Source organism: Rhineura floridana, chromosome 3 (assembly GCF_030035675.1).
Source record: "Rhineura floridana isolate rRhiFlo1 chromosome 3, rRhiFlo1.hap2, whole genome shotgun sequence".
Lineage (NCBI taxonomy): Eukaryota > Metazoa > Chordata > Lepidosauria > Squamata > Rhineuridae > Rhineura > Rhineura floridana.
Window position 1 is genome coordinate 35,951,142 of NC_084482.1, and position 27,608 is coordinate 35,978,749.

Below are 27,608 nucleotides of genomic sequence, written 5' to 3' on the forward strand. Positions count from 1 at the left end.
TCTCAATTTTAACGACAATGATCAATTGTAGGAGGAATGGGGAACCTGTGTCCCCCCCCCAAGGTTTTTGGACACCAATTCTCATCAGCCCCAGCCAGAATGATCAATGGTCAGCAAAGATGGGAGTTGTAATCCAGCAACATCTGAAGGGCCACAGGTTCTTCATCCCTGAATTATAGACTACATTTATTCTTTCGATGTCTTACAGTTGGATGGTTGTGCCCACCTGTCAAAGTTGTCTGGCAGAGGGAGTGGGAGATAATATAGCCAATAGACTGTGATGCTGTTGGCACTGCAGACAGTGAGAAAGAAGTTCTTGCCCTAAGCACCTACAAGTGTTCAGTTTCAGCAACGCTGTATATCCGCTGGAGCTGCTTAATACTGGTATCAGTGCCTAAAGATTTTTTTAGATGGCACAAAGATACTCCACCTCATCAGATCCATGAGGGTTCCTGAGCTCCAGGAAAAACTTTCAGTTCAGAAAATTCAGTTTCAGAAAATGTCCAATTCTGGGCATTTTCTGAGAGGAGCCTGTTGTGGGAAGGGAGCATAGTGCTGTGGAAGAGGATTGCAACCAATTGTTGAGAGCTCATTTCCAAAGAAATGCACGAGTAGCAAAGGACTAAGGCAGGCTCTTGAAATTTGAAACAGTCTACAATCACTCAGTTTTGGCCCTACAGTGCTAGAGAAGATGGATTCACACAGATTACTGCTATAACCAAGAGAGAGAGAACAACACTGTAGTGGATAAAAGCTGCACTTCTGGGCATATTCCTGCAATGGCCTTTTTCTGGATGAAAGACGAGTGGCAGCCATGTCTCCAGCAGGTCAGGTGTGTAGAAGGGGAGATTTTGTAACCAATATTTTATCGATGTAAACATTTTAGCACTTTATACCTGCTAATGAGACCATAGGGAAATTAATATTTCCCTTTCTAATATGTGTTATTTTCATTATGCTGCCATGGCCTTTTCCATGAGGTTTCAGTTGTCACTGAAGTCAGGATACTTCATTCATGCTAGAGAACAGTACTTTTTTCATGCCTCCATGATTAAAAATGTGTTTCGTGATGTTGTCAAGCTGTCAATTTCCTGCTTTAAGATGCCATTAGGAGGGGAAATGCCACTAAAGGAAAACAACCGCACTTCATTATTTCTTTTTTTTTTAACAGAACTAGCACCTCTTTACATTTAGTGCTATAAGCTACCCATGTCCCCTGTCTGTTCATGTGACAGCCACATCCATAAACAAAAAAGAGAAAATGCATTAGCATCTGTAGGGCATGTTTGCAAATGGAAGGGGAAAGCAGGAGCAGCGAACAGCAGCCGCTCCTCATAGAACATTGTGTGGCTGAATGGAACAAACTGATCTAGTGCCTTGGGTTTTGTTTTTTTCCTCTTGAAAAAACAGGGTCATGCTCTTCTAACCAATTTATGTCACCACTTGACTTGATTACTTCAGGCAGAGCTGTGAAGTAAAGAATTGCTATTGATTAGAGGTCTGGGCTGATAATCTAAGAAGCTGCAACGCTGGCTGTGCTCACAAAGTAGCTGCATGTCCTGGGACTGAATGTCATGGAGTCAGTCAGCCAAAGAAGTCCTGCTTCTGCACATGCACATAAGTTTCAATGGACACAGTATTATTAAATGTACAACACAGAGATATTAATTTGTATGAGGAAAGTTGGTGGTGTCAGCCCTGGATTAGTCACCTGGGAAAACTGTGGTTTAATTTAAATCTGTATTGAATGCTAAGAAACAGCCATGGGAAATGTGATCCACAGAGGAGAGACTTCTTGGACATGTGTAGAGTGCTGTTGCCTTACAGCTATACAATCACAACTACCACCATCCCAAGCATCTGAGATAGAAGCTAGAGCTGCTAGATTAGAGAGTTAACGTTCAGGACTGAGTCCCAGCAGTCTTTCTCATTCTAAGAGATGAACAGGAGGCAAAACCTACACTGACCTGCTTTATGGAAGTTCATATTGGGATTCACTCCCTCAAGCATACAGAGAGACAGTATGACGTAGTGATTAAAGTGTTGGATTTAGGACCTGGGAGACCAGGGCTCAAATGGCCACTCACTCATGAAACCCACTGGGTGACTTTGTGGGCCACTCACAGTCGCTCAGCCTAACCTACCTCATAGGGTGTTGTGAGGCTGAAATGGGGAGGGGGACAACCCTGTATGCCACCTTGAGCTCCGGCACCTTTCCATTGTCCTCTTAACCAAGGGTATGGTCTGAAGGCACATGAGACCACTATCTTGCTTGAAGCTAAACAGATCTGGGTCTGGTGAGTGTTTGGATGAGAGACTTCTTGGGAACCACACATGTATGCCACCTTGGATTCCATGTTGGAAGAAAGGTAGGATAGTAATGTAAGAATGAAAAAGAAATTAAATAAATAAGAGGTTTGGTGCCTTTCTCTAGTGAGTATCTGCCTTTTATAGCCTTTATTCTTCATAATGCTTTCGATGAACACGTAGCAGGTAAGCAGAAAAAGAAACCATCATGGCGTTGTGTGTGGATGTAGTGTTTTAATCGTTGCTTCCTAATAAATTACTTCAGAGTAGGTTTACTAAAGGTATCATTGCAAATAAAGACTTTTGTTTTGGCAGATTTCTGCCAGTGGTTATTGTTGAAGAGCACGATAAAGCCCCAGCCTCTGCACAATTTCATGCAGACACTTGGGCTACAGGAGGCGGCTCTGGTTTGACTCTGCAGCACACTAACCCATACACAGGTCCATGAAGAAGAGTTGCTGGCAATGAGTCATGTTCCCTATTGTAGCACCAGGAGTTGGTTTTTAATAATGGTAGTTTTTGCAGGCAAGCCTCAAAATGAAGTCACCATCAGGGCGGTGGTGGGGTATGTGTGTGTGCGTGCTATGAGCTTTCTGGGCCAAGCTCTCTCTGTGCAAAAATATATACATGTATAATCATTTGCTTCTGATGTCTGTCTGTAGAATTAGGGTAGTGGGTCACTCCCCTTGTTGAAGATGCCATAACATGCTGTTTGTAGTATCGTTGCGTGTCCATTGAAACATTTGGGGGAGGAAAGGGGTGAATGAAGCTACAACTACATTTCATTTGGTCTCTAGAGAAGCTGTCAGATGGTAATAGCATGCTGCCGTTAACTGACACATTGATTTATCTCTTCAGGATTTAAAATGTCAGCCTGTGTGGTCAAATATTAGATCCTGCTGTTATCTTAAAAAACCATTTCGTCTTTTTGTTATCTCAGCTTTAATGTGCCTGTTCCCACTCCCTGTCCCAGGGATGAGGAAAATGTGGCCCTGCAGGTAAAGCTGGACTGCAGCTCCCATGATCCCTGACCATAGGCCATCTTGGCTGGAAGTTGGGAGTACATAACGTATAGAAGGCACCACTGATTTAGGCTTTGAAACAAACCTTCCATTGTGGGTTAATCAATAGGGGGCTTCATTCTCTCATCATTCCTAACCATTGGCCATGCTGGCTGGGGCTGATTTGGTTTGGACTCCGACAACATCCAGAGGGCCACAGCTACCCTGTCTCTCCCTGACCCCATCACAAGTCAAAGTTTCCATGTAATGAGCCAGATCTTGCACTGGTGCAAATTATTCTTTATTATAATGTGATATCCTGCTTCCTGGAATACATAATGGCAGTATTGCATCATTCACCATTGAGAGCTGGTGTAGCTTAGTGGCTAAGAGACTGAGCCAAGAATTGGAAGGTTCCTGGTTTGAATATTACCTGTGCCATGAACCACCGCTAAGCTGCCCCCTCACTGCCTCTCCCCCCCCCAGTGTGCAATGGGGGTGGGGTGGGGTAATAATCCTGACTTAGCTTTCAGAGGTATTGTAAGGATTGCATTAGATAATGCATGTGAAGTGCTTTGAGCACTTGAAAGCACTATACAAATGTGATGTGAAATTATGATGATGTCATATACGGAGTCAGATTATTAGTCCATCTAGCCTGGTATTGGCTATTCTGACTGGAAGCAGCTCTCCAGGGACTCAAGCAAAGGTGTCTCCAGTTTACAGAGGCAAAACCAATGAGAGGGTATTCTTGTATAAAACAACTTGCACTCCAGAATGAACTCTATGATGCGATGCTCCTTATACTCAAATCGTTTGCTGTCAGCTGCTTCTGGGGTCTGCTGTAGCAACAAGCGATGACGACAATCGGATTTCCTTGAATCAAAGGGCAAAACAAGAGCCTTCAGATTTTTAACTAATTTTTCTCTCTTTTGTACTAACAGGAAGAATTGGCAGTGTCAGAACATATGAGAAAACAACTGGCTGAAGACCTGGAAACTGCTAAACAAGTATGTGGAATGTCTGTTAAGTCAGGGTTGTTGGTTCTTTCCCCCTAATGAACATCCGTTGCTGCACTTTTTTGAGATGTTTCCCTTTTGAGGCACATGTTACCAATTCTTCCAAGCTACACAGGAAGTGGATTGGACTGTGAAAGACCAACCCAAATGGTGTTTGCATTTTGAAAATTTGTAGGGGGGTCCAATATCTCAGAGAGGAGGTCAGGTCTCCTGCTCCCCTGGTGCATTCACTGGAGCTGCCCAATTTCCCTGGGCTATAGGTACATTCTTAAACAGCAAGGTTTTTTGCCCATTAGTGAATATGCATTTGAATAATAATACTAATATAGTAATATTCAGGTGCAAGCCTTTAGAATTTAGATGCAGTTAGATTGGAGTAGGACTGCTGGTTGATGTTATTGCTGATCTATGCAGAAAAGTTGTTTTTGAATTTTTGATTGCTTTAATTACAAAATGGTGTAATAAATAAATCAAAGATTTAGTCAAACGATCGAGGTAGCTTAGAGATTGCCACCAGCAATTGGGAGGGGGGGATATTTTACTTCATCTAAAAGGAATCAAAATCTTCCATTTAGTCAGGATATCCAAAGAGAGGACTCCATTTCAAATCATATCTTTCATAGAATATCCATTTAATTGTTACTGGTAATGAAGGGGAGTTGGTGGTAGAGAGGATCAGGGCTGTGGAGTCGGAGTCGGAGCTGGGAGCAATTTTGGGTGGAGTCGGAGTCGGTAGAAATGTACCGATTCCAACTCCTTCATAAATGGCAAGTGTATATTAACTAGTAATAACACATTTACTGTAGTAAAATGGTAGCACAAGGCATTTCATCACCACCACGTGAATCCAGAGCTTGGAAACGTTACTTTTTTAAACTACAACTCCTATCAGCCCCAGGGATTGGGCTCGTGGGAGTTGTAGTTCAAAAAAGTAACTTTTCCAAGCTGTGGATTCACGTGGTGGTGATGAAATGCCTTGTGCTACCATTTTACTACAGTAAATGTGTTATTACTAGTTAATATATATTTGCCATTTATGTAGGAGTCAGAGTCGGACAGTAGAAAAATAAAGGAGTTGGAGTCGAAGGTCTGGCATACCGACTCCACAGCCCTGGAGAGGAGGGAAATTTTAATGTGTGTTTTGGTTTTTAAAAAACATTGGTTTATCAGTGCAAATTTCCTCTTCAAACTGAGAGATTAAAAAAATTGCTAGGTCCAGTTGCTAGACCTGCTGGTTAGTGTTGCTGTTACTGGAGGTGGTAAAAGGATCATAAAACAAAAATGAATGGCAAAACCAGGAAGTTATGGTTTCTAATGCTTGCAGTACCCATGTCTTTCATGGGGAACTTTAGTATTTATTTCTCTGGCAGAATAGTCTGTGTGCAGTTTTGAAGTTCACTGTCCCTGTGATAGCATTCAGTCTCCAGAAACAAAGACCAGGATTTTCCCAGGAGCATTTGGATCAGATTGCTGAATAGACCTTTGCAAACCAAGGGGAAAAATAACTGATCATTTCAGTATATTAGCATTTGATGATCTAACAAGAATACACCAAAGATTTCCCACACACATGTTTAATAAAAAACGTAAATGTACTGCCTTCAAGTCGATTCCGACTTATGGCAACCCTATGAATAGGGTTTTCATGAGGCTGAGAGGCAGTGACTGGCCCAAGGTCACTCAGTGAGCTTCATAACCTTGATCATGTTTAATAATCCGACTTAATTTATCCACAGTTTTTTTCTTTTAGTGCGTTCGGCCCATTCAGTCTACAGTTCAGTTCCTGCTGGACTTATGGTGCAAAATGCAAAATAGTTTGACTTTGATATTAAATGTTTGGGGCACAAGGTTCAAATGCATGCTACTATGTAGTTGAGGACAAACCTAGTGTACTTTATGCATGCTTCACAGTGTTTTCTTAGCTGCTACCCCCTGCAGTGAGCTGTGGCTGCTGCAGTTTCCCATTTAGGACCAGTTCACTGACAGGAGAAAGGCTTGCCAGCTTCACTTTGTCAGTAGTCCTCAGCTGTTTCAGACTTTGGACCCACCTTTAACTATAATCTGCCCATGGGACCCACTTTATTTATTTATTTATTTTTAATCATTCCCACTTGCTTTTGTTTAGGGTGACCTAATGAAAGGGAGGGCAGGTCTCCTGTGCTTTTAAACAGCAGCATAAAAGAGGGCATTTGGGGAATGCTGCTTGTAACCCAAAGATGGGGGGGAAACTGCATTTGCTGAAATTTCCTCTTAAAGGTACAGGAGGCCCCTCCTCCTTTACATATGGAACACCCTTTCTCTTAGAGTGCAAATCTATACATGTCTACTCAAAAGTAATATATATATGTATATATTGATGGTGATGCCACTGCTGAAACCTGTTTTAGGTTGGGGCTCAATTCACCAGGTGAAGACTAAGGCAGTATGTATCAGGGCTCTGTATCATAAGGACAATAAGGATAATATGGACAGGGGCAGCTACTGTCACTGTGGCACTATGGCTGGGAGAAGCAGTTCTTGCTGAGATTCTCCCATTCATGCTGCTATTAGAGGCCTAAGCTCTGTTCCTTTGTTGAATCTGGAAATCCTGTCCTCCACCCATGTTTTCTCAACTCCACACTGCCATGTCATTTACTTCCTATTATGGTGGGGTATCCATGCTACCATCCTACACCAGTATTGCTCTGGTTTATCAGATCTTCAAAAAAGTGCCCTCAGGATTTTCCCTGAAACAATTCTTGAAAAAACCTAAGTTGTGAATTCACATGTTGCAATTGCTCCTATTTTTCGATAAATATCACTAGCAGGTTTGTTTTTATCAAAGTTATAGAGACTTGCAGAGAATGTCTGCAGAGTTATTCAATCGCGCCAGAAGTAAACAGGAACATTTCTAAAACTCTCAACCTTTCCCTTCTTAACCAAGCAAGTGGTCACGGAAAAAGGGTGAAGCCAAAGGGTATAACAAAGGCATGACTAGATACGCCAGCAGCTGTGCTGTCTAATCCATGGCATTTCTGCCCATGCCTGTTTTTGTAGGGTGAGCCTTTGGCACACTTTACACTAGTATACCTTTCAGTGATGCAATGCTGTACGTGGTGCAGTTGCCAGCCACTTTCAACACTGATTAGATCACAGGTAGCCAACATGGTTCTCCAGATATTGCTGGACTACAGTTCCCGTCATCCCTGAACACTGACCACACTGGCACAGGTTGGAGTCCAACAACATCTGGGGGATGCCACTTTTGCTACACTTGGATTAGATGCTTGTTAGAGGGTCTTCAAATTACCTTTTGCCAATGGTAAATTCTCAGCAGGGCAAGATTACGTTAGAGTGATTTGCACATGACTAAGACCCAGTTGGTACATACTTTGGGGGCATGCTCTCTGTATGTGCACAATTGAGATCACATCGTAATGTTGGGAACAGCATGGTCCCAGGGGGACAAAGCTGGTTTGGATGTAACTACAGAATCCACCGACCTATATGGTTTGTACTTCCTGGCTCTAGGTATTATAATTACTCTTCTTCAGGCATTATACTTGCATGTAGAACTAGTATGAGAGCAGAGGTGCACATGGTAAGCTCCATCCTTGCCATCTCCAGTATCCATCTGTACTTGTGGAGGCTCCCAGTTACAGAAGCCTGCCTTCCAGCTCATTGAGGGTGGCAGCAACAAGGGAACATGGTTATTAGTATGCTACTATTCCCTTGCACAGTGCTTTTAGAAAAGGACTACTGTATTATCCCCCCTTTAGGATGCACACCTTAACATGGTGAGGAGGTTTGAGAGTGTTGAAGAAGCTGAGAGCAATGCCGTCAGGAGTCTCGACCAAGAGGCTAGACTCCTAGCAGGATCACCCAAGGCGGAATGGTCAGAGCTGAGACACTAGAATAAAATGCATCCAAACTCAGAGCAAGGCAATGGTAAACCACCTCTGAATACCTCTTACCACAAAAACCCTATGAGCAGAGTATCCAAAATGCAACACGAGATAGTGCTAGAAGATGAGACCCCCGGGTCAGAAGGCACTCACCGAGCTACTGGGGAAGAACAAAGGACAAGTACAAGTAGTGCTGTGACTAATGACGCAGCTGGGTCAAAGCTGAAAGGAAGCCCAGAGGCTGATGCGCACAGATGCAAAAGGAGAGTCCAGAGCTGTACGATGCACACAATAGGAACATGGAATGTGAGAAGCATGAACCAGGGAAAGTTAGAAATTGTCAAGCAAGAAATGGAGCATATCAACATTACAATACTTGGCGTGAGTGAATTAAAATGGACTGGAATGGGACATTTTCAATCAGGCAACTACAAAATATTTTATGCAGGAAATGAGAAATCAAGAAGAAACGGGGTTGCTTTAATAGTGAGAAGTGATGTAGCAAAAACAATTAAGAGGTACAATGCAAGGTCAGAGCGAGTGATATCAATGAGATTAAACGGGAAACCTATTAACATAACCATCATCAAAGTCTACGCTCCAACGGCAAATGCAGAAGAAGAAGAATTTGAGAGATTTTACGCAGAAGTACAGGAAGAAATTGATCACACACCAAAACAAGATATGATGATAATCATGGGGGACTGGAATGCAGAAGCAGGGAACGGAGAAGAACTAGGAATTGTGGGGAAATGGGACTTAGGAGACAGAAATGAAGCAGGAGAAAGACTTACTGAATTCTATAAAGCCAATGATTTGTTTCTTGCCAACACATTTTTTGAGCAACCGAAAAGACGACTGTACACGTGGACATCACCAGATGGTCAATATAGGAATCAAATTGATTATATAATTGGAAACAGAAGATGGAGAAGTTCTATACTTTCTGCAAAAACAAGACCAGGAGCAGACTGCGGTACAGATCATGAACTGATCGTATCGAAAATCAGAGTAAAGCTAAAGAACAACAACAAAGCACTCATAATGCCAAAATATAATTTAAATAACATCCCAGAAGAATATAAAGATCAAATAAGGAACATGTTTGAGGCTTTAAACTTAGTTGACAGAGAACCAGAAGAACTATGGACTGAAGTCAGGGACATTATCAGGGAAGAATGCAAACAGACAATACCTCTAGTTAAAAAGAGAGAAGGACCTCAATGGATGACTGAAGAAACTCTTAAAATGGTTAAAGAGAGAAGGAAAGCAAAAGGAGATGGAAACATGGTCAGAACTCTAAATGCAACTATACAACGACTAGTACGTAGGGACAAAGAAAACTATTACAATAGTTATTGTATAGAAATAGAAAAGGACAACAAAATGGGAAGAACAAGAGCCCCTTTCCAAAAGATTAGAGAAATGAAAGGGAAATTTAAACTACAAGTAGGGGTGTTGAATGATCAACAGGGGAACACACTGACTGACAGAGATGAAATAAAAGGAAGATGGAAGCAATACACTGAAGAACTGTAAAAGAGATGCAAGGATGACAGATTTATTCACGGAGGAACCATATGATGAAGAACCAGAAATTTTAGAATGTGAGGTGAAAGCTGCTCTTAAAATTCTTGGAAGAAACAAATCACCAGGAATAGATGGCATACCAATAGAGTTCCTACAAGCTACTGAGACTGAATCTGTCCAAATTTTGACAAAAAATTGTCAAGAAACATGGAAAACTAAGCAATGGCCCACAGACTGGAAGCATTCAATATATATTCCACTTTCAAAGAAAGGGGATCCCAGAGAATGCAGTAATTATCGAACTATTGCCTTAATATCCCATGCAAGTAAAGTAATGCTCAAGATTCTACAACAAAGGCTCTTAACATATATGGAGTGAGAAATGCCAGACATCCAAGCTGGATTTAGAAAGGGAAGAGGCACCAGAGACCATATCGCAAACATACGCTGGATAATGGAACAGACCAAGGAATTTCAGAAGAAAATCACCCTGTGCTTTATGGACTGCAGCAAAGCCTTTGACTGTGTAGATCATGAAAAACTAGGGAATGCTTTAAAAGAAATGGGGGTGCCACAGCATCTGATTGTCCTGATGCTCAGCCTATACTCTGGACAAGAGGCAGAATAGAATATGGAGAAACCGATTGGTTCCCCATCAGAAAGGGTGTGAGACAGGGGTGTATTTTATCACCCTATCTGTTTAATCTGTACGCAGAACATATCATACGGAAAGCAAGATTGAACCAAGATGAAGGAGATGTGAAAATTGGTGGGAGAAACATCAATAATTTAAGATATGCAGACGATACCATACTCTTAGCAGAAACCAGTAATGATTTGAAACGAATGCTGATGAAAGTTCAAGAGGAAAGCACAAAAGCAGGACTACAGCTGAACCGTCAAAAAGTCTAAAGTAATGACAACAGAAAATTTATGTAACTTTACAGTTGACAATGGGGACACTGAACTTGTCAAGGATTATCAATACCTTGGCACAGTCATTAACCAAAATGGAGACAATAGTCAAGAAATCAGAAGAAGGCTAGGACTGGGTATGGCAGCTGTGAGAGAACTAGAAAAGGTCCTCAAATGCAATGACGTATCACTGAACACCAAAGTCAGGATCATTCAGACCATGGTATTCCCGATCTCTGTGTATGGATGTGAAAGTTGGACAGTGAAAAAGGTGAATAAGAGAAAAATCAACTCATTTGAAATGTGGTGCTGGAGGAGAACTTTGCGCATACCATGGACTGCGAAAAAGACAAATAATTGGGAGTTAGAACAAATTAAACCAGAACTGTCACTAGAAGCTAAAATGATGAAACTGAGGTTGTCATACTTTGGACACATCATGAGAAGCCATGATTCACTAGATAAGACAATAAAGCTGGGAAAAACAGAAGTAAGTAGAAAAAGAGGAAGGCCAAACAAGAGATGGATTGATTCCATAAAGGAAGCCACAGACCTGAACTTACAAGATCTGAACAGGGTGGTTCATGACAGATGCTGTTGGAGGTCGCTGATTCATAGGGTCGCCATAAGTCGTAATCGACTTGAAGGCACATAACAACAACAACAAGATCCATAAGATGCTGCCGGTACTTGGTTCATCCAGTTCAGTATTGTCTACACTGATTGGCAGCAGCTTTCCAGGGTTACACACAGACAAATTTCCCAACCCTACCTGGAGATGCGAGAGCCAGTGGTTACAGTGTTGGACTATGGCCTGGGAGACCAGGGTTCAAATCCCCATACAGCCATGAAGCTCACTGGGTGACCTTGGGCCTGTCACTGCCTCTCAGCCTCAGAGGAAGGCAATGGTACCTCTGAATACCACTTACCATGAAAACCCTATTCATAGGGTCGCCATAAATCGGGACTGACTTAAAGGCATTCCATTTCCATTTTTTCACCTGGAGATGCTGGGGATTGAGCCCAGGACCTTCTGCATGTAAAGTAGATTATCTACCACTGAGCACCTTCCCCAGTTCTGACCACACAGAAGCAGCAATCACAATGCAGAGGTAAGAGCTGCAGTTTGGGTGCCTGCTTTATATTGCTACCAATATGCGGATGATACTCAGCTCTATCTCTCGTTTAAGTCCTCACCGGAGTTGGCTGTGGAGACCATGTCCAAGTGCCTGGAATCCGTGAGTGGATGGATGGGAAGGAACAGGCTGAAGTTAAATCCTGACAAGACCGAGGTGCTGCTTGTGGGAGACAGGGGAAGGTTGGGTCCTGTTGACCTGAGGTTTAATGGGGTACAATTACCCCTGAAGGACCAGGTCCGCAGCCTTGGGGTTGTTCTTGACTCCAGGCTGTCCATGGAGGCTCAGATTTCGGCAGTGAGCCGGGCAGCCTGGTACCAATTACACCTCATATGTAGGCTGCAACCCTACCTCCCTGTTCATCAGCTCCCACTGGTAGTTCATGCCCTGGTCACCTCTCGATTAGACTACTGCAATGCGCTCTACGTGGGGTTACCCTTGAAAACGGTCCGGAAACTTCAACTGGTACAGAATGCGGCGGCTCGTTTACTTACAAACAGTCGTCGCCGTGATCATATTACGCCAGTATTATTTAATCTACACTGGCTTCCAGTAGTTTTCCGGGCCCAATTCAAGGTGTTGGTGTTAACCTTTAAATCCCTATACGGTCTCGGCCCAGTGTATCTGAAGTAGCACCTCCAGCATCACCAATTATGCCACCTGACAAAATCAGCCACGCAAGGCCTTCTCTCAATCCCACCAACAAAAGCAGCTAGATTGGTGGGGACTAGAGAGAGGGCTTTTTTGGTGGCGGCCCCCACTCTCTGGAATTCCCTCCCGTCTGATCTTCGGCATGCCCCTTCCCTAGACACCTTCCACCGAGCCTTAAAAACTTGGCTGTTTGGACAGGCCTTTGGGACCACCGGGATGGGCTAATTACATACTGAATGCCCGTTGTTTTGTACTGTATATGCTGTTGTTTTATTACTGCTGACTGTATTGTATTTTATTGTATTTACTGTATTTTATTGAAATTTGATATGTACGTCGCCTAGAGTGGCTTCGGCCAGATAGGCGACCTAAAATTAAATTTGCATTTACTATGATCACTAGTTTGAAGGAATATGCTCTGTGGCCAGGAAGTCCCAGTTATAACTCCTTCAGTTTCACTAAACAGGTATAGAGACAGACCCCTACCCCCACAACACACATTACATCTTTTCAGGAAAGCTGCACTTTATTATGCATTTTTAAGATAGTATCAAGGTGATTTAAGACTTGGCAAAGCATGATTTTTATGTGTGTTACTGCCACCCACCCACCCACCCTGGTAAATATGCATAATTGAGTGCTACCTGCAAGATGCATAGGAAACACTTGGATTTTATAGGTCACATTTTTAGGCCATCCTTTGTCTCATTAGAACATCATCTTTGTTGTACACCTTCAGTATTGTCCTGTCTTTGATAACTGGAGGTTTGTGTAGAACATTTTAGCAATCACACAGGAAGATTAACTGTAGAGGAAATGGATTGCGGTGTATAAACAGTAATGCAAGGCCATTTTATTTTGTCCGTGTGTCTTTTAGTTAATCATAATAGCTCTGGCAAGCTAGAAATGTAACAGAAATCCTGCTTCCAGAGATTGTTTTGCATTTATGGGGAAAAAATAATTTCAGAGACTACCTACTCCTTTTTTTAACATTTTGCATTGTGTTCTTTCCTCTGATAATAAAAAAGGGATGTGTCTCCAAATCCTGTCTGAACTTCTACCCCACTTGCATGAAGTGAATCTTAGAATACATACCTTGCAATGGTGTAATAAAATAATAATTATATATTATATTGAAATGAATTTTAATATGAGATAAAACCAGGCGTAAAAGCCAGTGTCACCTGAGTGGACGTCCCCTTTCTCTCCTGTCCCTTGCACACACATACCCTCACATCTGCTATGGAGGGTCCTCCAATGCTCCAGAGCACATCTTGGGGCTGTGGGGGAGGGTCTGAATTGAAGAGAAGGGAAAGTCACAGTACATGAGCAGAACACCACTGGATACAATCCCAATTTGTATCCTGGGCCACCAGTGTACAGTGATTAGAATTCAAATCCCATCTCAGCCATGAAGTCCTTGGACTTGTCACTGCCTCTCAACCTAACCCTCCTCACAAGGTTGTTAGAAGAGGGGAGAAGAACCATGCACACCTCCTTGAACTCCTTGGAGGAAAGGTGGGCTGTCAGTGTTTTGTTGTTGTTATGTGCCTTCAAGTCGATTACGAGTGTAAGAAATAAATAATGTTAGAATGTAACCATCCCATGAGCATGGAATCCTGATGAATAGATCTCCAGATTCTTTCTTTCATGGAGAAAAAGTAGAACATACAGTAATATTTTTTTTTATTGTGCCTATGTTATTACGCAACCCTTGATTCCCAATATATAAATGGACAAAGGCAGTGCTTGATTGTAATGATACTTCCACACTGGGCATTTGCTGCAGAATAGCCCGCTTTATTCACTCGCTTTTTACAGGACCTGTAACGACACCATGATCAGAACATCCTCTTCCCATGTTTCCTTGTTCAGCTTCTGTTTTTTCAGAGCCCAGAAAATATTAAAGTTTGTCTATCTGTCTGTTTTCTTTGTTTGTATACAACAGAACAGTTGCACAATTTCCTCAGGTGTAGATAAGCCATCACACAGCTATTCTGGCCCATGCACACTGGTAATGGCCTATATAGATAGCACTCAACCCGTTTTCTTCTCCTTGGCTATCTCTCCTCTAAGAATCAACTCTTTCACTTTAACTCTACCCTTGCCAGATCTCAGTGGGTTGTATCCAACAGTGTGAAACCAGCAAGACGGCCTCTTTCTTGTGAATGCAGAGGATCAAGGGTCCTTATGTTTTCCCATTTTCCCATTGGCTACTCAGAGTCCTTATGTCAGACGTTAGGTTCACCTGAGCGTACGCTATTATCTGAACAGGCAAGCTAATGGTCATAGTTCCCACCCAAAACTTCTTGGGGCTTGGGAGATAACAGGAAAATAAGTGGGAGTATCTTTATAATATTTCTTAAACATCTTAACACTCCTTAAACATTTTACTTGAATGCGTATAGTTTACCTTAGCCAATAGAATCAAACAATATATTGCAATATATCTTAAGGCTATATCCTAGTTATTATCCTGAAAATAAATTAACATTATCTCATCCTCAGCATGTTGGCAGTGGTAGGTCTCTTTAACCACATCCAACAGGCTGGCTATCAGCAGCAGCAAGTACATCTGAAAGACTGGTACTTACTTTTCCTCTTTTATAGGAGCGTTCAAGGCTATACCTTATGTCACAACTCAGACTGTTGTCTGACAGGTGGCTGCATGAGATTACAACTCAGACTGAAGCGCATCAGTTTAGTTACCTTGCAGTGTTTCAGAGAGGGACGGTCCATTCGCATGTCAGTTCCGGCTGCCCTTATCTTTTGCTTACTTCCAGTTTGGTAGGCTGCCTGGAACATTGGCTGCTGCAACTTAACATTTCCTGTGTCTCCATATAAGGCTTTTCCTCCCAGACAGTTCCTCCCAGACAGCGTTTTAACACCAGCCCATACTAATGATATGCAGAATACATAACAGTATTTACCTTGCTAATGAAGGCTCTTGGGGGTAAAAAATACATTAAAAATGGGAGGAGCCCATAACAGGTGTCACTCAGCTGACAGTAGGAGTTGCATCAGTGGACAGAAGCAATTTTTTTAATCTCCTTCCCTCCTGCAGCCTGCACACAGCTAAATGTGCTTCAGAGGATTGAGGGATCCTCCAAAGCAGATTTAGGGGGGCTCCAGGGAAGAGGGGGGATGGTTTAAAATTGATTCTCTCCCCATTGCAGTGATGGAAGGTTTTCTATCAGCTGAGCAACACCATTGGACACAACCCCTTGCCTTCATATCTGTTTTTTCTCTTTTTTCCCCTGCTCCATTTTTACAGTGGGCAAGCAATCATGATGGGGAGTGCACTGAAGAGGGAGAGAGTACTACCTCTCCCCTACACACACACACCCAGACACACTCTCTCACACACATATAACATTTGAATCTGAGTAACTGAGACTTCCCACTACAGGATGTTATTTGGATTCCAGAAATCTACACAGAGTTACTATTCCACTTCCAGCTTAAAGCAGACAGTAGCGACCGGCCAGGTAGCATTACTTACCTGGCTTCCCAACTCCCCATGTCACTGCTGGTTACCAAGAGGGTGAGGGGCAGGGCAACAGAGTGCTTCCAGTAACAGGCGTACAGCATTGAGAAGTCAGGTAAACAATGCTACCTTATGGCTGCTACTGAAAACAGAACAGCAAGGTTTGGATGCTCCTAAATCACCCACATCTGGAAACACTCTGAGAAACTGAGGCTCCAGTCATTAACACACTAAACTGGGGAACAAGCTGCTAATTCAGTGGGATTTACTTCTCTGTCAACCTTCCACTAATCACAGTTAATTATGTAGCTTTGATTCCAGGTCAGAATCTTTTTCCTTTATTTTGTATTCTTCCCCAGAATATCTCCTAAAGAACTTGCATATGTTTCTTTATTTAATAAGATGAGTTTCACTTAACTCCCCTGTAGTTAGATAAGAGACATTCTAGTTCTGTATCTGGGTTTCAGTCAGTACTGTATATACTCACACTTAAGTCCCATTGGATTTTAAAAAGTGTTGACTCCATTTATCTGTATTTCAGTTTTTTTCTATATCCAGTTTAAAATGGTTATCCAGAGTATAGGCTGGGATAGATAATTTAAAGGTTAAAATAGTGCATGCTTTTGAGATTTACCATAGTTCTGTAGTAGCTTGAGATTTCTGTTTTAAGTTGTTTTCACATCCTAAGCAGCTGGAATCAGAAGACAATTAATTAAAAACCCCAGCAAAAGCAGACATTTTAATAGTTTCATTGATCAACTTCTCTGACTTCCAACCATATAATTCATTTTGTAAATATTTTCTCTGTTTCCCAAGAAAGTGCAATGTCCTTGCCTTGTTGTCCAAATTCAGATTTCGTTGTCTGTTCCTTCAGACAGTGTTCCTCCTTGTTTGATGCATGCATCACCAAAATTAAAAGGGCTTTTACAGACTAAATTCTTTTGAACGTTGGGTTCTAACTGACAAAGCTGCTTCAAAAATAAAGCTGTTTCTAGAATATGTTCCCTTCTTTTTGGATTCAGCTAGAGTTTAGATGAACCCATTTGGTTGGGTCTCTGGAGAACTAGATGGAGTTGCTTTGGGAGGCAGATTCAGTCCAGTCCATGACTTTTGCTTTATATTTTATTTATTTTTACTTAACTTTTTGTAATCCCTGGGATTTAATTCATGTTTTTATCATTTGTAACCTTGTCTTTTACAAAATTACTAAAACAATAATTAAAAGAAGATTTGCACCATTTGCTTCTAAATACCCATGTTTATGGCAGGAGAAATTCTTATCAGTTTATGCTAATATGGAAGAACACAGAATACTAGGTCAGCGTATTTATCCATATGTCCTAGTCCTGTCAACTCTGACTGGTAGCAGCTCTCCACTGACTGAGGCAGAGAGATGTTCCTTCCTATCTCCTGGTGCTTGATCCCTTTTTAACTGGAGACACAAAGGACTGAACCTGGATCTGTCAGCATGTAAAACATGCACTGAGCTATGGACTCTGCCCATTGCTTTTTGTGTAAAAAATGAGGTATTTGTACCTGCATAAAGGTGCCGTGGGTGCCTACAAAAAATGGATGTCAGAAGCAGCAAAAAAAATATGCCGGCACTGTACTAGTGAGTACTATCACTAGAAAAAGTCCTGGCTGTGCCCTATATAACAAATGGCTAGTTAAATATTTGGAATCAATAGATCTGTGATTAGATTAAATATCTCTGCTTTTTGTACTTTAGAATGAGGAACTACTAATTTAATTTGCTAAATGACACCCTCATAGTGTTGTCAGAGTCAAAGGTAGTGCTTGGTACATAATGTTTTTAAAAAATGGATCAAGCCCTTAATTTCCTATTCTAAACAACAGATACATTGACTGATAAGCAGCTAAGTCATACTTGGAGAAGAGGCACTGAAATCAATGGACTCATTGATTTCAGTGGATAAGTATGACTAATTCAAAGCTGGTGCCAGGTTTTAAATGGGAATTACAGTTCTTCAGAGTTTTACTTTTCTTAGCTATATGCTCACTTGCGCTCGCTCGCTCTCCCTCGCTCTCTCCCTCCCTCTCTCTCTCTCCCTCCCTCTCTCCCTCTCTCCCTCCCTCCCTCTCTCTCTCTCTCTCTCTCTCTCTCTCTCTCTCTCTCACACACACACACACACACAGTTAAATGTGTAAGTGCAAAAGAGTGTGGCTGCCTAATATTTGAACTTGTGGCAAGGAGTATTTCTTTGCTTATAACTCTAATAAATGTCAGTGCAGGTAGGTGAGTAGGTAAACACACCCTTTGACCTTCTGCCCCTTCATCTTTTCTCTCCAGATATCTGAGGAATAAATACTTAAGAACAGAAACGTAAGGAAAATGGCATTTCTACAAAAAGTGCTCAGTTTATTCAAGATGCCAACATTTTATTTATTTGTTACATTTATATTATCCCACCTTTCTTCCTCAATGGACCTCAAAGTGGCTTCCTGGATGGTTTCCCATATAAGTATTGTCCAGGCCAGAACTGCCTGGCTTCAGCAAGACATGCACCTTCAGACCATATCCTGCGTAAATGAGTAGTTATACAAATTATGTAATTATTTGTATAATTATACAAATTGGATATAGCTACATAAGGAGAACTGCACATGTACTAATAAGGTTTGTGTACAGGCCTAGTTTTACAGCACCTTCCAGTGTTGCACACCTATAATTCATGCCAGAAATGAACACACACACAAATCTAGTTTTCTTATTAAGTATTAGTGTTTAGCAGCACTTGTGGTATGGTCCCAAAGGACAGAAGTGTATGCTCAGTAAGCCAAGGAAAGGTAGAGCCCAATTTATTTAAAATTGTTGCATTCTTGTTTTGGATCTTTCTCTCTGGTTATTTGAACTGTGAATGCACATTTACCGTTTCAGTCTCCTGTCCTCCAGTAGTTTGTGCTTTCTAAGTACATTCTTATTGATTTATTACATTTGTATCCCACCCTCCCAAAAAGAGCCCTGGGCAGCAATTCGGAGCCCAGGATACTGGCCTGTGCCCCAAGAACTTACATATTCAAAATCCATCTCCCTTCTGTGCTTTCCCCCCATCTATGCCATGAATTATCTTGGGTGTTTGCTTGTATACTTATAGTTAAAGCACCAAATTAAAATGCTGTGGGTCTGTTGTTGACCCTCAGGTACGCTTATCATTACTAATAACCTTTTTGGCATGGACTCTGAATTGAGACTTGGAAGCAATTATGGGGTCTTCAGGCTTTTCTGATAAAAACTGTTTTGGCCCAGATCAATATTATACATTTCTGTGGGAGTGGTGGTAAAAACACACCAGAACATTGGGTAAATGTTGTGTTTTAAATTGTTTTTAAAATATGTGTTTTAAATTGTGTATTTGTTTTAATGGTTTTGGTTGCTGTAAACCGCCCAGAGAGCTTCGGCTGTGGGGCGGTATACAAGTGCAATCAATCAATCAATCAATAAGTGGTGGGAAATCTTATCTTTAACAGACAAGGTAACTTCAGGGTTTTTCCTTTCTTTTTTTTGACTAAAAAACAAAAAGCCCTGCTGCCTCTTCAGTTTGCTTGGCTGCTCTTGCATTCCTGAGATGGAATGCCACTGGGGACAATGCTACATCATGATGAATGGACCCAAAAATTGTGGAGAGCAGGGAATATTTGGCACACCTTTACTTATTTTCATTGGAGCCAATCACCCCAAAGCTATACAACTGTTTGCAGTGTTTCCCTTCTGGTCATTCGATAATAAGCGTTGGGTTTAAAAAAACAAAAACAAACCTCTACGGGCAGTTCCCAATTGATATAATAAAGTTGCTTTTAAAAAAAGACTGCCCCTGCCCCAAAGTTAGCTTGGTATGTTTTTAAGATACAGTTTTGTTCCCCACAGGAAGCCAAGGCATCGGTGGAGGAGACGAGAGCCCTGCGAAGCAGAATCCATCTGGCAGAAGCTGCGCAAAAGCAAGCTTGTGGCATGGAAATGGACTACGAGGAAGTAATCCGCCTGCTAGAGACAGAAATTGCCAACCTGAAGGCTCAGCTTGCCGATCATTGTGGCCAAAATAAAGTAAGTACCTCAGTAGCCTCTCGGAGAGTTGCCATGGTTTTCCTTGCTGTTGTTATGTATCCTGTTTTTCATTTTTCTTTCTTGTATTCTCCTAAAAGTAGGTCACAGTTTGTCTTGTATTATTCAATAGCTAGAATGATGTGAAGGCAATGGGGGGAGGGCAATGTGAAGGCTATGAACTTACTTTCCTTCAGAAAGCTCTCTTGTTTGGGAAAACGCGAGCCACAACCTTGCATGGGTCACTAGCCCATCTGACACAACTCAAGGTTAAATATTTTGGGGCACACAATGCATTGGGATATCTCTTTTGTTTTTCACATTAACTATTATGCTGCAAAAAACACTTGTCATAGTTTAAGAGAGTGTTCCAAGAAATAGAAAACTAGGGCTGCAACTAGGGATGGGATTTGCTGCATAGTTCCGATCCGCTTGCATTCCGTCGTTTGATCCTGATCAGCCCTTTCCTTTTTTCCCATTTGCTCTGGAAGTTGCCACTTCAATCTACTGTGTGTGTTTTTGGTGATTTGATCCACTGGGGGTAGGTTCACTGGCAATTTTTTTTCATAATTATTAATGTAAATTCTTATGTAAATGATGACAGTATTCGATGTGGTTTTTTGGTGGCGGGAAAGAAATTGTGTCATTTTTAGGTAGCTTACGTGAATGATCACAATGTTCCATTTGGTTTTTTGGCGGCGGGGAAAAAGTTGCATAGTTTTTAGGTAGCTTACATGAATTATCACTGTTTTTCCCTATTTACATGCCCTAGGTGAACTGATGTACTGCTTAATGATTCCCCTCCCTTTTGCTGTGTCTGCAGTACTGCAGCAGCATCACCACCACCGCTAGTACCACCTTGTATTTTTGTTCACACACACACTTTTAGCACAGAGAGAGAGAGAGAGAGAGAGCCCTTGGTTAGCTCAGGATACTAGCAATGAAAGCACGGCAGGGACAGGGTGGGTAGCATGGGTCAGTCTCATCATCGTAATGTTTCCTACGCAAGAGGATGGACATTCAGAATGTTCTGAGATGTTTCATTTGAAAAACATGAAATTGCAGGATGATTTGACAATTAATATTTATTTATTTATTTAAAATATTTCTATCCCGCCCTTCTACCCCACAATACGGCACTCAGGGCGGCTACAATAAAATTGCACACATATATAATAAAATACACAATAAAAACACAATCATTACAGTAAATTAATATGTATAAAATACAATTAAAATACATAAAATGCATTATGCGTAACATACATACACGTACAAACATACATGCATCTATATATGTGCATACACATATGAGGGAGTGAGAATAAAAGAACTCAAAAGATAAAAATAAAAGATAAAAAGCTTAAAACAGTGTCAGGCTGACCCGTCAGTCCCAACCAAAGGCTCTCCTGAACAAAATAGTTTTCACAAGTTTCCAAAAAACCATCAGGGAGGGAGCAAAGCGGGCTTCTTGGGGCAGCGAATTCCAAAGTCTGGAAGCCACAATTAAAAAGGCTCTCTCCCATGTGCCTGTCAGTCTAACTTCTTTCTTTCCAGGCACGCAGAGGAGACCAGAGGCAGATGATCTTAAATCCAGGGTAGAAACACATGGACGTAAGCGGTCCCTTAAGCAGAGCTTGGAAAAGTTACTTTTTTGAACTACAACTCCCATCAGCCCCAGCCAGCATGGCCACTGCATTGGGCTGATGGGAGTTATAGTTCAAAAAAGTGTTTTGTTCCAGTGTTCCAGTGTTTTGCACCGCCTGCAGCATGTACGACTATCTGCCTGTTGGACAGAAGTCGTGGGTGTGCTCTCGGTGCAATGAGCTCCTGGCTCTCCGGGAACGACTTCATTTCCTTGAGGCCAAGGTGGCGGACCTGGAAAAGCTGAGAGAGGCAGAGAGGTGTGTGGAGGAGGCCTTCAGGGACGTTATAGCTGTGTCCCACTCCAACGATGATAGCTCTCCTGCTATCATGGAGAACGATGGTCTCGGGGAAGGAGAGCATCCAGCTGAGGAAGAGGGAAACGATCCCTTAGAAGGGACCCATTCCTTGGGGGATGAGCAGCTATCCTCTCGTGCCGAGGATATATCTCCAGGGGGTGGAGGGATCCTTGTAGTGGGTGATTCGATCATTAGGAACATAGACAGTGGGGTGTGTGATGGGCGTGTAGACCGCAAGGTGTTTTGCCTGCCTGGTGCGAAGGTTGCGGATATCGCCCGTCGTTTAGAAGGACGGATTTTCAACAAGCTCTATCTGATAAAGCGACACGTTCATCTTTTCTTTAGAGAGAGAACGGACTAACAGGCAAGCACCCTTCTTTCTATATTTTTTTTACTTGACTTAAACTGTTGCAGTAAAAGGAGATTTGCCAGATGGATCGGCTTTGGACATCTTTTCGGTGAGCTATAACTCTTCTCTGCTATGCACTAATTAACAGCTTATCTCTGTTTTTGTTGCAAAAAGCTGTCCTGGATTTGCATTCTAAAGATATACACAGAAGAGAGATTTCTATTCCTGATTTCTATTCTGAAGAATATTATATTGTCTGAGATTACTCTCTTTTTGGTTTATTTTATTTTGACGAATCTGTTTCCTGACGACGCCATTAATTGTTTCGATCCTGGGAACTACATTTTGTTTTCCTAAACATAGTGAGATAAGGCTGGCTGTTCTGTTTATACTGTGATGTCATCAAGTTTGGAGTATTAACCCAATTGTTGCTGAAATAAGAAGTGGTTCTCTTATATTTTTCTTTTAAAATGGCAATCAAGAAAGTGGCTGAGAATCTGGAAGTAACTAGGTTTCAGAAAATAATGGATGAGATTGAGATAACGAAACGAACCCTGCGACAGGGTTGTAAGGAGCTGAAAATTGAATTGTGCAAAATGATCCAGGAGTTTAAAGAAATAGGGGTCCCTGTGAGAGAGGAGACCCTGGAGCCTGGAACAAACGTGGAACAGGAAAAAGATTTGGAATTTATGGATTTTAGAAATAAAATCTACTGTTTGGAATTCAATGTTATCTCTGAAGAAATTAATGAAGATATTGGAGATAAGGTTGTCAATGACATGGATAATCTTCTGGACTGGAATGATGTGATGGAGCCTAATATGGAGAAGACCTATGGAATTAATTGCAGCCATGTGACAAGGGAAAAACTTTCAAGAGATGAGCCAGTACATTTTGTAAAAAAGAACAGAGATATGTTTTTACTGCAGTATTCCAGCAACCTATTCAGAATGGATGGCAAGAAAATATTTGGGATAGAGGAAATTCCCATTAGACTCTTACTATATGACTATGGTTATGACAGCAAGATTATTACGGAATACTGATAATGGAAGATTGGACACTGAAATTACTGGAGTTAACAAGACTATTGAAGATGGAAGATGGAAGATGGAACTAATAGGGATAATAGAATAATGGCTATTGAAATTATTGAACCTAATAGACTCTGATGAGATGGATTAATCGAAATGTTTATTTTGACTATGGTTATGACAATAAGATTATTATAATTATTAATGAGATGGATTAATCGACATGCTTATCTGGAGAAAAATTGATAGATATATTTCTTAAAGAATTGAAACCTCTCTTTGACTTTTTGTGGAAAGAATAAAGTAATGTTTATGAGATTTGATGATTAAGTAAGATAACTACTGGAGGAAAGTGATTTTATAATATGATTTAAGAGACAGGATTGTTATACATTGTAGACCTATAACTGATTTGATCTGTGACAAATGGGAAGTTAATATTTCTATGGTTATGACAGCAAGATTATTACGGAATACTGATAATGGAAGATTGGACACTGAAATTACTGGACTTAACAAGACTATTGAAGATGGAAGATGGAAGATGGAACTAATAGGGATAATAGAATAATGGCTATTGAAATTATTGAACCTAACAGATTCTGATGAGATGGATTAATCGAAATGTTTATTTTGACTATGGTTATGACAATAAGATTATTATAATTATTAATGAGATGGATTAATCGACATGCTTTTCTGGAGAAAAATTGATAGATATATTTCTTAAAGAATTGAAACCTCTCTTTGACTTTTTGTGGAAAGAATAAAGTAATGTTTATGAGATTTGATGATTAAGTAAGATAACTACTGGAGGAAAGTGATTTTATAATATGATTTAAGAGACAGGATTGTTATACATTGTAGACCTATAACTGATTTGATCTGTGACAAATGGGAAGTCAATATTTTACTTTTTATTTTTTTTTGTCTAACTATTTTTGATTTTGTTTTTTGTCTTTGAATGTTTTATGGTTTTGTTTTGTATGTTTTATGAAAATCTGAATAAAAATTATTGTAAAAAAAAAAAAAAAAAGATACTTTGGTAGACAGTGCTGGGAAGGAGTCAGTGGTCGTGGTGCACGTTGGCACCAACGACATGGGGAAATGCAGCCGTGAGGTCCTTGAAGCAAAATTTAGGTTGCTAGGTAGGATGCTGAAAGCCAGGACCTCCAAGGTGGCTTTCTCTGAAATGCTACCAGTTCCACGCGCAGGACCAGCCAGACAGGCCCAGCTTCGCAGTCTCAATGCGTGGATGAGACAATGGTGTTGGATGGAAGGGTTTGGATTTGTTAGGCACTGGGGAACATTTTGGGACAAGCCGGGCCTGTACAAAAGGGACGGGCTCCACTTGAACCAGAATGGAACCAGACTGCTGGCACTTAAAATTAAAAAGGTAGCAGAGCAGCTTTTAAACTGACTGAGGGGGGAAACCCGACAGGAGCTGAGAAAGGTCCGGTTCGGAATAAACCTCCCCCCTGGGATAAAAACCAAAGAAATGATGAAATTTTAAAAGGGGTAGGCCTAGAAGTAGGCATTGTGAGAGCAGGGGCACAGGATATAAATTCAGAAGAGCAAAATTACCACAGGCCTAACCACAAGTGCCAAAGACACTTGAAGAGAGACACTGCTTACAAGTGCCTGTACGCTAATGCTAGGAGCCTCCGAACCAAGATGGGAGAACTGGAGTGCTTGGTCTTAGAGAAGAGCATTGATATAGTGAGCATAACCGAGACCTGGTGGAATGGAGAAAACCAGTGGGATACGGTTATCCCTGGAAATAAACTATATCGGAAGGACAGGGAAGGACGTATTGGTGGCGGAGTCGCTCTATACGTGAAAGAAGGCATTGAATCCAGCAAGCTCGAAACCCCAAAAGAGGCGGACTCCTCCACAGAATCGTTGTGGGTGGTGATACCGTGCCCCAGGAGGGACTTAATACTGGGAACGATCTATCGTCCCCCTGATCAAAATGCTCAGGGAGACCTTGAGATGAGATATGAAATTGAGGAAGCATCCAAACTAGGAAATGTGGTAGTAATGGGTGACTTCAACTACCCGGACATAGACTGGCTGCATATGTGTTCCAGTCATGACAAAGAAGCAAAGTTTCTAGATATTCTAAATGACTATTCCCTAGATCAGTTGGTCATGGAACCGACCAGAGGGACGGCAACCCTGGACTTAATCCTCAGTGGGGACCGGGACCTGGTGTGAGATGTAAGTGTTGTTGAACCGATTGGGAGCAGTGACCACAGTGCTATTAAATTAAACATACATGTAACTGGCCAATTGCCAAGAAAATCCAACACGGTCACATTTGACTTCAAAAGAGGAAACTTCACAAAAATGAGGGAATTGGTAAAAAGAAAGCTGAAAAACAAAGTCCAGAGGGTCACATCACTCGAAAATGCTTGGAAGTTGTTTAAAAACACTATATTAGAAGCTCAACTGGAGTGCATACCGCAGATCAGAAAAGGTACCGCCAGGGCCAAGAAGATGCCAGCATGGTTAACGAGCAAAGTCAAGGAAGCTCTTAGAGGCAAAAACTCTTCCTTCAGAAAATGGAAGTCTTGTCCGAATGAAGAAAATAAAAAAGAACACAAACTCTGGCAAAAGAAATGCAAGAAGACAATAAGGGATGCTAAAAAAGAATTTGAGGAGCACATTGCTAAGAACATAAAAACCAACAACAAAAAATTCTATAAATACATTCAAAGCAGGAGACCATCTAGGGAGACAATTGGACCCTTGGATGATAAGGGAGTCAAAGGTGTACTAAAGAACGATAAGGAGATTGCAGAGAAGCTAAATGAATTCTTTGCATCTGTCTTCACAGTGGAAGATATAGGGCAGATCCCTGAACCTGAACTAACATTTGCAGGAAGGGATTCTGAGGAACTAAGACAAATAGTGGTAACGAGAGAGGAAGTTCTAAGCTTAATGGACAATATAAAAACTGACAAATCACCGGGCCCGGATGGCATCCACCCGAGAGTTCTCAAAGAACTCAAAGGTGAAATTGCTGATCTGCTAACTAAAATATGTAACTTGTCCCTCGGGTCCTCCTCCGTGCCTGAGGACTGGAAAGTGGCAAATGTAACGCCAATCTTCAAAAAGGGATCCAGAGGGGATCCCGGAAATTACAGGCCAGTTAGCTTAACTTCTGTCCCTGGGAAACTGGTAGAAAGTATTATTAAAGCTAGATTAACTAAGCACATAGAAGAACAAGCCTTGCTGAAGCAGAGCCAGCATGGCTTCTGCAAGGGAAAGTCCTGTCTCAGTAACCTATTAGAATTCTTTGAGAGTGTCAACAAGCATATAGATAGAGGTGATCCAGTGGACATAGTGTACTTAGACTTTCAAAAAGCATTTGACAAGGTACCTCACCAAAGGCTTCTGAGGAAGCTTAGCAGTCATGGAATAAGAGGAGAGGTCCTCTTGTGGATAAGGAATTGGTTAAGAAGCAGAAAGCAGAGAGTAGGAATCAACGGACAGTTTTCCCAATGGAGGGCTGTAGAAAGTGGAGTCCCTCAAGGATCGGTATTGGGACCTGTACTTTTCAACTTGTTCATTAATGACCTAGAATTAGGAGTGAGCAGTGAAGTGGCCAAGTTTGCTGACGACACTAAATTGTTCAGGGTTGTTAAAACAAAAAGGGATTGCGAAGAGCTCCAAAAAGACCTCTCCAAACTGAGTGAATGGGCGGAAAAATGGCAAATGCAATTCAATATAAACAAGTGTAAAATTATGCATATTGGAGCAAAAAATCTGAATTTCACATATACGCTCATGGGGTCTGAACTGGCGGTGACCGACCAGGAGAGAGACCTCGGGGTTGTAGTGGACAGCACGATGAAAATGTCGACCCAGTGTGCGGCAGCTGTGAAAAAGGCAAATTCCATGCTAGCGATAATTAGGAAAGGTATTGAAAATAAAACAGCCGATATCATAATGCCGTTGTATAAATCTATGGTGCGGCCGCATTTGGAATACTGTGTACAGTTCTGGTCGCCTCATCTCAAAAAGGATATTCTAGAGTTGGAAAAGGTTCAGAAGAGGGCAACCAGAATGATCAAGGGGATGGAGCGACTCCCTTACGAGGAAAGGTTGCAGCATTTGGGGCTTTTTAGTTTAGAGAAAAGGCGGGTCAGAGGAGACATGATAGAAGTGTATAAAATTATGCATGGCATTGAGAATGTGGATAGAGAAAAGTTCTTCTCCCTCTCTCATAATACTAGAACTCGTGGACATTCAAAGAAGCTGAATGTTGGAAGATTCAGGACAGACAA

The 27,608-nt window shown here is 41.5% G+C and overlaps 1 protein-coding gene across 7 annotated transcripts in view; it reads left to right on the forward strand.

Annotated features, from left to right (window-relative positions):
* Positions 1 to 27,608, forward strand: part of STXBP4 (syntaxin binding protein 4) — a 211,224-nt gene that overhangs the window by 74,190 nt on the left and 109,426 nt on the right. For all 7 annotated transcript variants that reach the window (XM_061615297.1, XM_061615301.1, XM_061615300.1 and 4 more), the window contains exons 12-13: positions 4,253 to 4,318; positions 19,817 to 19,993. In XM_061615297.1, coding sequence (XP_061471281.1) covers positions 4,253 to 4,318; positions 19,817 to 19,993 — 243 coding nt within the window. The remainder of the gene's footprint in view (positions 1 to 4,252; positions 4,319 to 19,816; positions 19,994 to 27,608) is intronic.